Source organism: Balaenoptera physalus (genome assembly GCF_965194825.1).
Source record: "Balaenoptera physalus genome assembly, chromosome: 18".
NCBI lineage: Eukaryota > Metazoa > Chordata > Mammalia > Artiodactyla > Balaenopteridae > Balaenoptera > Balaenoptera physalus.
In genome coordinates, this window is record NC_138899.1 from 60,104,636 (window position 1) to 60,120,144 (window position 15,509).

The 15,509-nt window shown below is 39.0% G+C and overlaps 1 protein-coding gene across 1 annotated transcript in view; it reads left to right on the forward strand.

The window, feature by feature from the left end:
• The window catches only part of GTF2F2 (general transcription factor IIF subunit 2), a 145,242-nt gene extending 129,745 nt beyond the window's left edge, over positions 1–15,497 (forward strand). The window contains exons 7-8 of the mRNA XM_082435447.1: positions 33–176; positions 14,946–15,497. Coding sequence (XP_082291573.1) covers positions 33–176; positions 14,946–15,065 — 264 coding nt within the window. The 3' untranslated portion in view covers positions 15,066–15,497. The remainder of the gene's footprint in view (positions 1–32; positions 177–14,945) is intronic.
• Positions 15,498–15,509: the final 12 nt, after the last annotated feature.

Genomic DNA, 15,509 nt, shown 5'->3' on the forward strand with positions numbered 1-15,509 from the left:
TTCGGGTTTTTTTTTTTGCTTTTTGCACATAGATTGAATATGAAAGGAAAAAGAAAGAAGATGGAAAACGAGCTCGAGCTGATAAACAACACGTTTTAGACATGTTGTTTTCGGCCTTTGAGAAACATCAATATTATAATCTTAAGGACTTGGTGGACATCACAAAACAGCCTGTGGTATGTATATGCTCACATTGATCCTTTAAATACGCCCTGCTTCGTTAATACAGCTTTACTGAAGAGACGTGTACTGTAAATGAATAAGTTCACTGGCGCCTATGCTGATGTCAGGTTTTGTTTCAACACGGAAAAGAGGTCTCAGTGTGGCCTTTTTTCCCCTCCCTCCCTTCCTTCCTTCCTTCATTTTGTTTTTTACCTCAGCTTCATTGTTTTCAATTTTAAATACATTTAATATCAGTAGTTCCATATGAAGAAAAGGTGGATTTGTTCTCCTTTTTTTTTTTTAAATTTATTTATTTATTTATTTTTGGCTGTGTTGAGTCCTCGTCTCTGTGCGAGGGCTTTCTCTAGTTGCAGCGAGCCGGGGCCACTCTTCATCGCGGTGCGCGGGCCTCTCACTATCGTGGCCTCTCTTGTTGCGGAGCACAGGCTCCAGACGCGCAGGCTCAGCAGTTGTGGCTCACGGGCCTAGTTGCTCCGCGGCATGTGGGATCTTCCGAGACCAGGGCTCGAACCCGTGTCCCCTGCATTGGCAGGCAGACTCTCAACCACTGTGCCACCAGGGAAGCCCGATTTGTCCTCCTTTTGACTGATCCTTGACATTAAGCCTGAAGTCTCTTTGTTTATATCCTTTCTAGTCTTTCTTTTGTTCTCTTACCTCCCTCCAAAAAAGCTCAACTTGAAGAGTTGTATGGGTCTTTCACGGTGGATGTTTATCCCTGTCTTGTGAACTGTTCTCTGTGCATTTTTTTTTTTTAATCAGAATCTATCTAGCACTAACATTAGGTCTTTTTAAACTTGAGCTGTACTGCCTCACAATGCTTGCTGAGATTATGATTGAGTTGGGCTATTCTCCATTTTCAAGGAAAATTTTAATAAATTGATGTTTTAGAAAGTTTTTGTTTGTTCTATAAATAATCATTTTTAATCACTTCTCCAGACTCTTGTGCCTATTTGCTAATAATCTGTGTTTCTAATCCATTTAAAATGTTGGTAACAAGTAAGGGATCTAAACCCTTTCTCCAGCCTTGGGTCACTTTTCCTTCCACTTAACTTTCTCACACCTGAGGTTAGCAAAGTATCAAATTGAATTATATTTTAGTATTTTAAGTATTTAAGTATTTTACTTAAAGTATTTTACTTTACAGATTTTAAAAAATTCGATGGAAACCCCCTTACTTTTGTCCTCTTACCCAGTCTGCTTTATCATTTTGTCTGCTTTGACAGGATACTCAAGAATATGTTAATTCTAAATGCTCCATTTATTTGCTTCAGAATATGTAACAAGATAACTGGTTTTGTAAAATATTTTAACATAAACGGCTTGGTATAATTTTTTTCTGATTTATTCAAAGCTTTAGGAAATTATTTCTGAAACTTCAGTATTGATGGTACGGCTTCCCACTTCTGTAGAGATTTCTTTACTGTTATATTTCATCCTTTCACTTTTTCATTAAGAAAGAAATTTGAATTCCAAAAGACCTAAGTATTTTGTTGGGTTTTTTTTTACCAGAGAGGAGGAAAGTGCTCATGCCAGCAGTATTATCAACTCATCTTAATGACTTCGCTCCCTTCAGCATCAGAGCCTTAGAAACAGCATTCCAAGCTAGATAAAAAATTTGAAATAGAATAGTTCATAAGCTAAGCTCTGTTTCTTCTGGTTTTAATGAAGTTTATCTTTGTATTTTATATATACATGAAAAGGCCATTCCAGAAATTCTGGATGCAAACAATATATTCTCATAGAATAACACACACACACACACACACACACATACACACACACACACACACAGACACACACACACACACACACACACACAATTAGGTATGGGAAAATAAGTGTTTGTAGAGGGCCATTCAGATGATACTAGGGAAAGCACTTTCTTTGCCCTTAACATGGGATGACATATTTTTAAAGTTTACTCATTTTGCATCAAAGAAAAGTGATAACTAGTATTTCTCTCAATCTTCATTCTTCGGATAATTTTTACATGGGGGGACTCAGTGAATCTTTTATAATAGAGCTTCTTAATTCATGGTCAGTAGATGGGCTTTAGGAGGTCCAGCAACCCCCTGAATATGTACAAAAATGTGTGGATTTTTCTGGGGAGCAGATTGATAGTTTATATCAGATTCTCATAGAGAGCCTGGGAACCTCAAAGAGCTTGAGAACCACTGATCTAGAAACAATTAGTTTATAATAGTTTTATTATTTAGGGACTAAATTGCCTCGGCAAGCGTAAAGTTTTTGAAGGCAGGTTTGTATATTATTCATATCCCTAAATATTCATACATTCCACAACACAAACATAGTAGCAATTTAGTAATTGATTTAAGAATCAGGAGATGGCCCATCCTCTGTATTTAAGGACCACCATATTTTCCTCAGATGGATTTTGACAGGCCTCATGTCGTTTATGGCAGGAGCAGGGTAGAAAGAGCCATCTCAAGAAAGCATGGAATGCCAGAGCTCCCGTTATCCTTGCATAGAGGGGAGGAGAGGGCAGGAAGTGGTCAGCACGGATTCCAGTCCTGCCATTTACCTCCGTGGGATCTGGAGAAGTCACTTCCACTGCTAAAATTGAGGAGTTGGACTGGATAATCCTTGTGAGCCCTTCCAGCTCTCCATCTGTGACTCTATCTTTCTCCTGTTTCATCTCCTCCTCTCCACCTCCCACTCACATTTGAACTGAGTTGGCAAAGCTCCTTGACCTAGAAAGAAAGTGGCCAGAGCCCAGCTCTCCTCTGTGTAGGTAACTATCCCCTTTAAAAGGTTCACGGGGCAGAAGTCAGTCTGTACTAATGGTCATGAATATACCCTTATTAATTTGATTTTAGTCTGAGCAATACCAAGAGAATGAAGGAACCCAGTGTAGCATGAAGGTTAGTGATCCAGGAAAGAGATTTCCTGGTGTGATGGAAGGAGCACGGGACTGGAAGTAATAGGATCTCAGTTCAAGTCCCAGCCCTGCCATTTAGCCAAAGAGTCCTAGGTATTTAAATGCATTTAATGCTTAATACGTTATATAATTTAATATTTAATTTACTTAATATATGGCATTCTTAATATAAAATTTACCAATATATTCAAATTAAATGTTTATCATATTATACTTTGTAAATATGTTTTTAAAATACCTAGTTTACAGGATCCTTGTAATAATTAATGTTTATGAAAGTTGCATTTGCCAACAGCAAAGTATTTTACTATTATTAGTAGTATTATTAAACAAATTTTTGAGCCCTGTGTAAAAGGGAAGAAGAGAGATCTTCTTTGTGTTAATCAGTTCTTTAGTATATGCATTTAATGACATGCTCTTGTTTTCTTTTTTTAATTAATTAATTTATTTATTTATTTAGGCTTTGTTGGGTCTTCGTTGTGGTGCACAGGTTTCTCACTGCGGTGGCTTCTCTTGTTACGGAGCATGGTCTCTAGGGCCCGTGGGCTCAGTATTTGTGGCACGTGGGCTCTAGAGTGTGTGGGTTTCAGTAGTTGTGGCACGTGGGCTCAGCAGTTGTGGCTCGTGGGCTCTAGAGCGCAGGCTCAGTAGTTCTGGCGCACCGGCTTAGTTGCTCCGCGGCATGTGGGATCTTCCTGGACCACAGCTCGAACCCGTGTCCCCTGCATTGGCAGGCAGATTCTTAACCACTGCGCCACCAGGGGAAGTCCCTGCTCTCATTTTCTCATGGCCCGCAATGCCACTTTTGATACCAAGTTTCTAACCATGAAGTGTATTGCTTTAATACATCCTCTTTGTTATTAACACTACTACTATATTCTTAAGTTACCATCTGATTTCTGACCTTTAGAATGTCATTTTTGACATTCTGAGTGAATCTGAAGTATTTTCTTGTTTCTCCAGTTCCTTCCCTTCTATATTCTTCTTCCTAAAAACCTTCACTTCTACAAGCAAAATTATTGATTAGAGAAACTGCCCTTAAGGGCTAGCCTTTTTCTCTCATTCGCTGGTGTGTGAGTTGCATAAGCAATCAAAGAATTAAAGTTACTCATTAAGGGTAAATAAGCCAATTTTATTAAAATGCCAGGCTCTGGTAACTGATAAAAAGTTGGAAACACGGTATCCATTTAAAGAAGTGTTTTTATGCAGTTTCAATTTTTACTTTTTTTTTACCCTCTCTAAAGTAAAATATCAGAGGAAGCCTATTATTTCTCTCCTGACAGTCTTTGCTCTTTCACCTTGAATGTGTTGTCTAGTCTTTCTTCATATTTTATTATATCTGTAAAATAGAAGCATAATATCATTTCCTTCAAAAATACAGACCACTAGGAACTGTATATAATTGCTCCCTTTGAAACACCAAACTGCCAAGACCATTTTGAGCCCTAGCATACTGTTCTCTTAACACAGCACCCATTTCCCAGTGTTTCTCTAAACATCCATTTCTATTAGAAGTGTCGTCGAAAATCAGCTCTAATTATAACCGAATCTCTTCATTTCCTTATGCTCTAAATCCACTCAATTTCACATCAAGATTCAGGGAAGTTTATCTTTAATTATTGATGACCCCTTCTAAATCAGCAGCCCCCAATCATGTCGATCCAGTGGACCATTTACTTTTTAATTCAGTGTATGTAATTGAACAATTTGCATGCTTTTATAAATTAAGTTCAAATCAACAAGAAAAATGAGGCAGAGATTTGCATGGCTTTGATTGTGAAGCAGCTTGCTGCCCACACTTCAAATTGCCCAGCACTAAATAATGCTGAACAGACTTGCTTATTTGCCCAAAGTAAGCTTTCAGTAAAACTGATGCAGCAATAAGGTAGTGTTAACATAATCCTCAGAGTTTGTTTCCAGACAGGCCTAAATAAATGCTTGAACAGAAATAAGTGAAATTTGGCATCAGTAAGATACAAGAAGATATGCTTTTTTAAAGGATAAAATAGCTAGGGAATTTGATATACTGAGCATTTCTCCTGTCAAAAAATAAAATTTTATTTACAAGTATATGCTCCTATAGATCTGTGAATTGGTAGGGAGGGACTCTTTGAGCTGCAAGAAAGAGAAACTCAGCTCAAACTAGCTTAAACAAAAATAGAATTTATAGGCTCCTGTAGCTGGGAAGTTCAGGAATGCATCTTGCTTTAGACATGGCTAGATCCAGCTACTAATATTATTTAGTTAGAACTGTCCCTCCCCATCTCTCCACATCTCTCCTCATCATTCTGTGTGTTGTCTTTATCCTTAGGCAGGATCTTGCCATGCGGTAGCCAAAGTGGCCTCCTGAAGCACCTCACAGCTAGCAGCCTCGAAGCAGAAAGAGAATATCTGTCCTGATGATTCCAGCAAAAGCTCAGGGAAGATTTTAATTGCCCTGGTAGAGGTTGTATGCTCATTCCTGAGCCAAGGGTACGGAAGTCCATCAACCGAGCCCACTGCCTCTCCCACCCTTGTGCCACACTGCTTGGTACAGAAGTAGCACCTGATGAGTCATAATAGTTTGATTGTTATCTCAAATTTAGTTTGTTGAAAACAGAACTCTTGATTTCTACACCCCTCCAACCCCGGCCCCCCAGACTTCCCCATTGCAGTGACACCACCATTCCCCAAGTTGCTCAAGCCAGACATCTGTCCTCCGGTTTCCTCTTCATGATATCTATATTACACATTATGGTACATATATATCATATATATGTTATATTTCTCTAGGTCAGGATCTTAGAAGATAAAAGTAATCCTAGAGATAATCTAGTCTAAGTTATAGTCCCAGAGAAGGAAGTTGCCTAGTGGCTTGAAGGCATCTCTTACCACATTGCCTCTTCTATTCAGACATGTGTATACAACCAAAGACAAGAAAAGAAAATGTTTTTCTGACAATAGGAGCCCCTTTTTAATGAGCAGGGGAGAAGCTAATTTCTCTCTCAGGCAGACTGCTTTCAAATGTCTGTGTTATTGAGAATCACCAGGCTTCCCTGGTGGCGCAGTGGTTAAGAATCCGCCTGCCAATGCAGGGGACACAGGTTCGAGCCCTGGTCTGGGACCCCACATGCCGCGGAGCAACTAAGCCCGTACGCCACAACTACTGAGCTTGCCCTCTAGAGCCCGCGAGCCACAACTACTGAAGCCCACGCACCTAGAGCCCGTGCTCCACAACAAGAGAAGCCACCGCAATGAGAAGCCCATGCACCGCAACTAAGAGTAGCCCCCGCTCACCCTAACTAGAGAAAGCCCGCGTGCAGCAACAAAGACCCAACGCATCCAAAAGTAAAAATTAATTGATTAATTAATTAATTTTTAAAAATTGTATTGTTAAAAAGTAGAAACCAACTTAAAAAAAAAAATCATCATTGTTAATCTAAGCCAAGTACAGAGAGAATGTAATCTAAGCTTTATCTTAGCTCAGTTTCTAATCCAAAGTAAAAATGGGTATTTTTAAATGTTTGAAGTTCATTCCCAAATGTACTACTAAATAATGCTGTTTTTATTATAATGTCTTGTTCTGACATATGCTTTCCCTTTTTTACATATTTCCTTTTTCTTCTTTTCCCCTGAATCTTTATCATTTCCTTTCTGTTCACATATTTCCTTTCCGTTCTCTCTTCATTTCTCCTATAACTGGAAGTTTTAATTTTTGAATGGTAGTACCAAAACTAAAAAGACCACCAATTTCCCAGCAGAGCATATTAGCTAGTGACAGCCCTCTGTGAGACTTTTTTTTTTTTTTCCTGCTGTGTCAGCTCTTCATTGCGGCGTACGGGCTTCTCTCTAGTTGTAGTGCGCGGGCTCAGTAGTTGCAGCGCACAGGCTTAGTTGCCCTGCGGCATGTGGGGTCTTAGTTCCCCGACCAGGGATCGAACCAACGTCCGCTGCATTGGAAGGCAGATTCTTAACCACTGGACCACCAGGGAAGTCCCGAGACTTCCATTTTAAAAAATAATTATTTGCAACGGCCAGTTAACTTAGTTGGTTAGAATATGGTGCTAAAAAATAATTATTTGCTTGTGAATTTGAGCCTTAATTAAAAGTTTTAGAATATGAAATGTCATACTAAAATAAATTATTAACTATTTTGAATATAAAAGGATAAAAGTTAAACACATTTATGAAATTTTAATGCTTTCCTTATGAGTAGAAGGTTCTAATAACTAATAGATTTACCACTAATAAGTTTATTATGAAATAGTAACGCTTTCTCTTTTAATTTATTGTACGGTTTGTTTCAGCCTTTTTACTTTTTTTTCTTTTTTACCTTATTTCTGAATGGGGTAAAATTGGGGGTGAATTTACTAACATAACCAATTGAGTCCATATTTTACATGAGATATTACGTAGGTAAAAGCAATATCTGACATAGGCTTCCAGTAAGCAAAATTGGGCATTATTTACATACAGAATTTACGTAGTTTTTTGTTTTTTTTTTTTGTTTTTTGTTTTTTTTTGGCTGCGTTGGGTCTTCGTTGCTGTGCACAGACCTCCTCTAGTTGCGGCGAGCGGGGGCTACTCTTCGTTGCAGTGCGCGGCCTTCTCATTGCAGTGGCTTCTCTTGCTGCGGAGCACGGGCTTTAGGCACGCGGGCTTCAGTAGTTGTGGCATGTGGGCTCAGTAGTTGTGGCTCGCAGGCTCAGTAGTTGTGGCGCACGGGCTTAGTTGCTCCGCGGCATGTAGGATCTTCCCGGACCAGGGCTCGAACCCATGTTCCCTGCACTGGCAGGCGGATTCTTAACCACTGCGCCACCAAGGAAGCCCTACGTAGAGTTTTTAATTAAGCAGTAGGCCACACAATTTATATTTATTCTGAAAAATGTCATTATTCATAAAATCTCCTTCTCTACCCTTCCAGTCCCATTTAATTTTAAAGGGAGGTAAAAGTAAATGTTTAAGCTCATTAACTGCCTTCTCCTGATTTCTTTATTTAGTCCCTGAGCAAGCTAGAAGGAAGGACTTGTTTTAAGCTTGCCATCCTTATGGGAATTATCTTGGGGAAGAAGTCATGTTCTTTTCATTGGTCTCTGCCTAAGAGAAAACATTACACTGTGGATTTAGATAAGTGTTTGAAGCCTCCTGGTTTCTCTAACTCAGCAGGGCAATTGAGATACCAGAGGATAAGCCTGTGACAGAAGACTTCTGTGCCAGGCTTAGTGCCAGCCTGACTGGCCACCTTCAGTTCTGTATTGCAGCATTAGAGAGCCTTTCCTTTTGGAATGTCCCAGGACAGATATTCTAATTCCATCATATTTTCCAGTCCATATGGACTGATCCACAGAGCTGTCCGCTGTTAATTGGAAATGTTACTTTATCCATGGTAATTTGGTAATAAAAAATGGTGTTATCTTAATTTGTTATGAGCTGGAGAGGTCTCCTTTTTTTCCCATCAATTTAAAACCTTATTTTCAGTACAAGTTAGACTTTTTTTTGTAAGTTACAGTTCAGTGGATTTTCATATGTTCACGTAGCCGTACAACCATTGCCACAAGCAATTTTAGAATATTTTCACCACCCCACAAAGAAACTCCATACCTATTAGCAATTACTCCCTTATGCACCCACCCCCTCTCCAGCCCTAGAGAACCACTAATCTATTTTCTGTCTCTAAAAATTTGCCTATTCTGGATGTTTCATATAAATGGAATCATATAATATGTGGTCTCTTATGACTGGCTTCTTTTATTTAGGCATAATGTTTTCAAATTTCATCCATGTTGTGGCGTGTATCAGTATTTTCTTCTTTTTTATTGCCAAATAGTGTACCATTATATGGATATACAACGTTTTGTTTATCCATTCACCCGTAGATGGTTGTTTCCACTTTTTGGCTACTGTAATAAAGCTGCTATGAACATTATGTACAGGTTTTTGTGTGAACATATATTTTATTTCTCTTGGGAGTAGAATTGCTGGGTCACTTGGTAACTCTGTTTAATCTGAGGAACTGCCATATTGTCATAAATCCTTTTTTAATCCTTAGCCAGCAAACCTTTTATCTACTATTGCCTTAAAGTAAAACGTTACTATCTATTCCAAATATTTTAAGGGTGAATAATGCTTCATTGTTGAGAATACTAGCTAATTTTCTAAAAATTCTTTATGGTAAAATATATACCTAACGAGTCTCTTTGCTTGCCATTTAATTTCTAGCAATATTTTCAAGTGGACTAATAATAACTCTGCCAATTGATATCTTCTTATTTTTTGTACATTCTAAACTACTTGTCACACCAAATGCACTAATAGATAGTTTCCATGGTTCTAAATGCAAGAATTCATATGTATATTTCAATAGGAATTTTTTTCATCTTTATTAAGTTTTAGATATCTTTGATTGTATTTTCCTAGTTAACATTTTTAACATTAACTATATGAATATATGTATGTTTTTTTCCCCCAGTTGGAAGCCATCAGATCTCAGCCTTGGAATACTTTGCAGTATTCCAAGGTTAAGTTATGTTTAGCATACAAATAAACTAATACAGTTTAGAAAGCATGTCTTTAAACAGATAGTTAAAATTAAAAGTTGTGGCCCAAAGGAGGTAAACTTTATCTGAAATATGGAAGTACGTGAATCATTTGCCACTGCTGGACAAATGAAATGTTAACTAAAAGTAAGATGATTTACCAGCACACGAATATTAATGCAGTAATAAATTTCTTCTTTAGAATTTGGATTAAGCCATAAAGTAGGACTGGAGGTGGGTAGAGTTTGTGGCTTGGCCATTTCATTACCCATCACCTCTCTGCTTCTTAGAGTTTTACAAAGGGAGGAATGCAGCCTGTGGGACCCTGAGAGGAGGACAGGGTGGAGACTAGCATAAAAACAGAGGTGAAACCAGAAGGAAAAGAGGAGAAAAGTGCTGAGATGGCCCATGTTCCGGAGATGCCCTCAGTATCATCTTCCTTCTCCTGTTCACAGTTCTCTCTGTTTAAAGGAATGAAACATAGGTTGCCTTTGGTCACAGCTTATGTATAATGTGTAGTTTGTTTATTTTTTTTTAATGAAAGAATTTTGTGCCTTGGAGCCACTAACATCTTCATCAGTAAGTCCTCTGTTCTGTTAACCTTGTTTAAAGGAGTCACAGTCAGTCACATGAAAATCACATAAATATGAAGTGATACTCTGAAATTATCACATAACTGATCATGAATGCCCTTGCCGCCTGGGTCACTTTATTAAAAAGCAGATAGCAGTTTCCCTTTGGTGACTCTGTTAACCAGTGCCATCTTTGGTATTGATTTACATGATGCACATTTATTCCAACCTTTTTGGGAAGATTTTGTGATGATAAGCCTAGTAGGGTTATATCTTTAGCTTATCTAAAGCATTATTATTTGGTGATCAGCTCTCTGTCAAAGATGTATGTTTTTTTATCAACTTCTAGGAACTTAGTTATAGTTAGTTTATTATTATGTATGTTAATGCTTAACACTAAAATTCCCCATAAAATGAAATGCAGATAAATCTTTTTTTTTTTTTTTTAGAATTTCACTTTTATTTATTTATTTATTTTTGGCTGTGTTGGGTCTTCGTTTCTGTGCGAGGGCTTTCTCTAGTTGCGGCAAGCGGGGGCCACCCTTCATCGCAGTGCACGGGCCTCTCACTATCGCGGCCTCTCTTGTTGCGGAGCACAGGCTCCAGACGCGCAGGCTCAGTAGTTGTGGCACACGGGCTTAGTTGCTCCGCGGCATGTGGGATCTTCCCAGACCAGGGCTCGAACCCATGTCTCCTGCATTGGCAGGCAGACTCTCAACCACTGCGCCACCAGGGAAGCCCCCAGATAAATCTTCCATTTGGCTGGCAGAGCAGTAGAGGAAAAGATGATATGAAAAATGGCAGGGGTGGAAGGTGGTAAGGAGGGAGAAGAAGAGAGGCTAAAATAGTAGGCTACTGTGCCTTGTGACTCTACATAGGTTTGTCTTGATCTTGGGGGAGAGATCAGGAATTTGATCTGTGAATTTCCAGCTTTTTGGCCACCACAGTTTTGTCTTGATCCACCCATGCACACCACATCCTACTCACTAGACCTCTCTGCTCCAGTGTGTGCTTTGCCTTTCCCTTGCAAGGAAGCTGTAATGTTCTATCCCCTTTTTCTCTGCATTCAGGCTTGCTGTAAATACCCTCCCACACATCTCTTTGATGAAGAATTGCTGGACCTGAGCCAGTTTATTATTTCAGATCTTGTTCTGCAGAACTGCCCACAGTTGGTAATGAGAAATATTTCCAATCCTATGTGACATAAAGGTGATCTACTCAGTACTGGAATCTGGTGTTTAAAATACAAGTGATGAGGCAAAAGATTAAATTGCAAAATCAGTGTTTAGAATTAGTAAGAGGAGAACTAGTTTCCCTTGATCCCGGCACAGAATTGCCATTCAGTTCAAATGATCAAATGTACATCCTCAAAGAACCTAACATCTTGACTCCGGCTGGGTTAGGTGCCCCTTCTAAGTGCTCCCATAATGTCCTGCGTATATGTCCTCTTACTGTGCTTCTGTTTTAGTTTATGATTGCCTGCTTATATGCCTTTGTTTCCCCCATTTAACACCCTGATCTTAAACTGTGAACTCTGTGAGGATGACAGCAGACTGTGTGCCCCTTAGCCTGATACTAGAATAAATATTAGTGTGAAGGTATACATTTTTTAAAAGGAAAGTTAGATTACCAATTAATCTTCATTCCTGCTAAAACCTTTAAAATCTCCACCTCAGTTGGCTTTGTCTCAGATAATATTTTAGCACTATAATACAGATTTTAGTAGTAAATGTCATTCAGATTCAGGTAATACAGTTTAATCAATTTTTATTTCTCAAACTGGGTCATTGCCCTATATGTTAATGAGATGAAAAATGAAAACAACTAGAATTAGAGGTTTATTCCTTTGGGCCTTGTAAGTGATCTCCCCACAGCCAACCACACCCTCCAAAACCCTCTTAGCTCCTTACTCTTAAGCACACCCAATTCACTGAGCATCAGTGCGCTGCAGCTCTGATGTGCAGTCGGGCCCTCAACCTCAATATGGTTAAGGGCTCTCCCTGAAGTAGGTACAGTGTGAAATGTAGATCTAAGAGGTAGGACTGTTAGGGAAAGTTTCTCTGAGAAAGTGACATTTGTGCTGAGTCTGAAAGGATGAGGAGTTCAGATCTGAGAGAAGGGGATGAGCATTACAGGGAAAGAGTAGGGCATATGGAAAAAAACCAAGGGCATGCAGACACAGAAATGGCAAGTGCGCGTATGGGGAGGTATTAGAGAAAGAGGCCAAAGGGAAAAGAGAGACCTGAGTGCATGCCTGTGAAAGAATTTGGAATTTAACCTGTAGGCCAAAGGGGAAGTCAGAGAAAATTTTTAAACAGAGAAATGACATAATCTCACTGTTCTCTACCTCTGTGTTTCCTTCAAGGATTTTCTGACCTTCTTTTTCTCTATTATTACTACCACTTTCTCTGCTAATGCTTTGTGCCAAGTTAATTCATTTAGTTATAGTAGAATGGTCTTAGGTTGCAGTTTGGAACATGCTCAAACTTGAGAAGTTTGCCCCTCCCTCCCCAAAAGATTTCTGTACCATGCTAGATATCGCGACCCTAATCCCATCTTGTTACCTGACAAATTGACAGACTGTGACTGTCTCATTGCATTCTTATTGTTAAAAAAGAAAAAAGAGTGACATCTTTATAAAAAACAAGTACTCCATAACCTTATTATACTATTGATAGTTTAATAAAGTGAAGGTGGGCTATACATGAAGACAACTGAATTTGTACCCTTAAGACTTTCTTAATATTTTGTGTTTAACCCTTTCTAGGCTTTTCATCTTCTGTATCCAGATTATAAATGACCCTGCTAGACTTGAAGTGAAGAGCGTCTGTCAGGCAACCACCATGCTCCTGGCACTTGCTCTGTTCATGTTTGACCCATCACAGTGCATCCACAGTTGCATGATTGTTTGTGCCCAGGGTCTGGCCATTCTCACAATAAACCATTCTTTGGAATTTTACAAAGAAGTCATTCATGGCACCTAAACTGAAAATCAAAGCCCAACCCATCATTTTCCACTTATGAGTCCTGTTTAATTAGAAAGTAGTTTGCGAACAGTGTCCCATTTTTTTCGATGCAATCTAAAGTAGCAGATGGCAGGCGTGCGCATTACCTGGCTCTCTGAAGCTCACCTGAGTAATTCGCTTACTCATTTACTCGGGTGGGTCCTTCGGTGAAGCCAGCTGCAGAAGGTGTGGGAGGCAGGCAGGCCTTCTCCTGGGGAAACCCAGGCCTCCTTCGGTTCATTGCTGCCACCTGCTGGGCCCTGGCTGCCGGGATGGGGAGGCTGCTCCAGCGAGAGCTGAGCCATCCGGGGCTGTTTGAGGGACCCGTATGTAGTTCCAGTGCTAAACAGGTGGCCCTAAATGGAAGTACTTTGTCAGCTGTAGAGCATTATACCAGTCTGTGTAAGGTGGTGTTAGATGACGTTGATTCACGCATACTCTTCAGCAACAGTGAGGCTGAGAAAACTAAGTAACACTTCGAGGACCCAAAGATGCCAGACTATTGCATCTATGCAATAGACTATGCCAGAGCCAGAAGAATCCTTTAAGCAGATGCTGTGGATTTTAGTGTAGTTAAATCAGGCTCCTGGGGGCTTGTGAAATGCATAGTCCCATGCCTGGCCCTGGAGATTTTGATTCACTAGCTCTAAAATGGGGCTTATCTCACAGGCTCCCCATGAGGTTCTGATGCAGATAGTCTAGCACCACACTTGAGAAAAGCACTGCCTTAAACATTATCAAGGTAGGCGCTTCTCAGCCATTTTTCTAAGTAGTGCCTCATTTCAGTAAATTCTAAAACTTTACGTAATATTACATCTTCCATCCATGGGATGAGTCACTGTAATGTACCTGTAACTGGTTCTTTGAAGCATACACATAAAAATTATTGTTGGGTTGGTTGGTTCTGCAGCAAAAAAAAAAGTCCGTTTTAAATGATTAACTTTTCTGTCTTCCCTATTGATCAGTTTATAGTGAAATGCTTTTTCACCTTGGGCATTGGCAAGCAAAGGTGGGGTTTGATGTTACATTTGTCATAGCCATCATTTTCATGACTGTAGTAAGCATTTGGGTAATACTGAATTTTCAGGTGCTTGAAATACCATAATGCAGTGTTCTGCCCTCCATCATCATTCACCTCTTTCCTTTGGCGGAGCCAAGCACAAGAAAGCTGCAGCCCCCAGAAGAAAAATAAGTGGCCCAATAGCAAGTTTGAGAACTCACCTTAGAACTGAGAATTCTGGATACCTATCATGTGCTTGCTTCATAGAATATAATGTCCCAAAGATATATGTCATTTTTTTACTATATGCTCCTGCTTCTGAAACAACTGTTTCCAATCCAAGAATAACCCTATCTTACTGTGAACTCTGTGATGCCACTGAACTCAAGGGCACATTACACTTGGTATGCTGTGTAATCTTAATAAATTAAGCACCAGCAAATTTTCTAGTGTATTTTCATCTAGACTTTTCTTTCTTTTCTTTTCTTTTTTTTTTTTTTTTTTTTTTTTAGTTCTCAAGGTTGCTGGCATTCAGGACTTCCAACCCCTTTAATGCAAATGATCGTATATTTAATGCAGTTTTCATGTATTGTATGCGTGGAATCAAAACAGCAGTTTATTGAACTTCTTTATAGAGAAATCTTGTTGAGCTTTCAGGATCATAATTTTTATTACTAATAAAAATGTGGTTTGGTGTATCATTTTATTTTAAATCTTGTTTCCTGCATTCATAATCTCATCTGTCAAGGTTATTTTGTTTTTGTTTTTCAGTCGTACCTGAAGGAAATCTTAAAAGAAATTGGTATTCAAAATGTAAAAGGGATCCACAAAAACACATGGGAGCTGAAGCCAGAGTACAGACATTATCAAGTAGAAGAAAAGAGTGATTAAGAAGACTCGAAGCCTGCCTGCTAACAGAACAACTAAAGAGTGATGCGCTAAGCAAACGGCCTTGATACGTGAATCCTTGAGCACCATCTGTTGTAGGGGGAAAATGACTGGTACTTTAATTTCTCTAGGTAAATTTTTTAAACAATAATTCTTGTCAAGTTGCTTAAGTGATTTTTGAGGAAAAAGAACACATTTATTTATATACTTAATCAGATTATTCATGATGGGGTTGGGGGTTGAAGAAGGTTTTTCTTTTCAAATATTAACTTTTAAAATGTAAAATTAGGAAATGTTTTCTAAATGAGGACTCCCCGTCCTTGTTTCTCTCTGAGGAGTTGAGGTAATACAGATCCAAACTGAATGACATAGCAGGAAAAAAGTAGTCAACTACAGAAACTCTCAAAAGGAATTAAAGAGTTCCTTATTCTGAAATTGTCGAAGAAC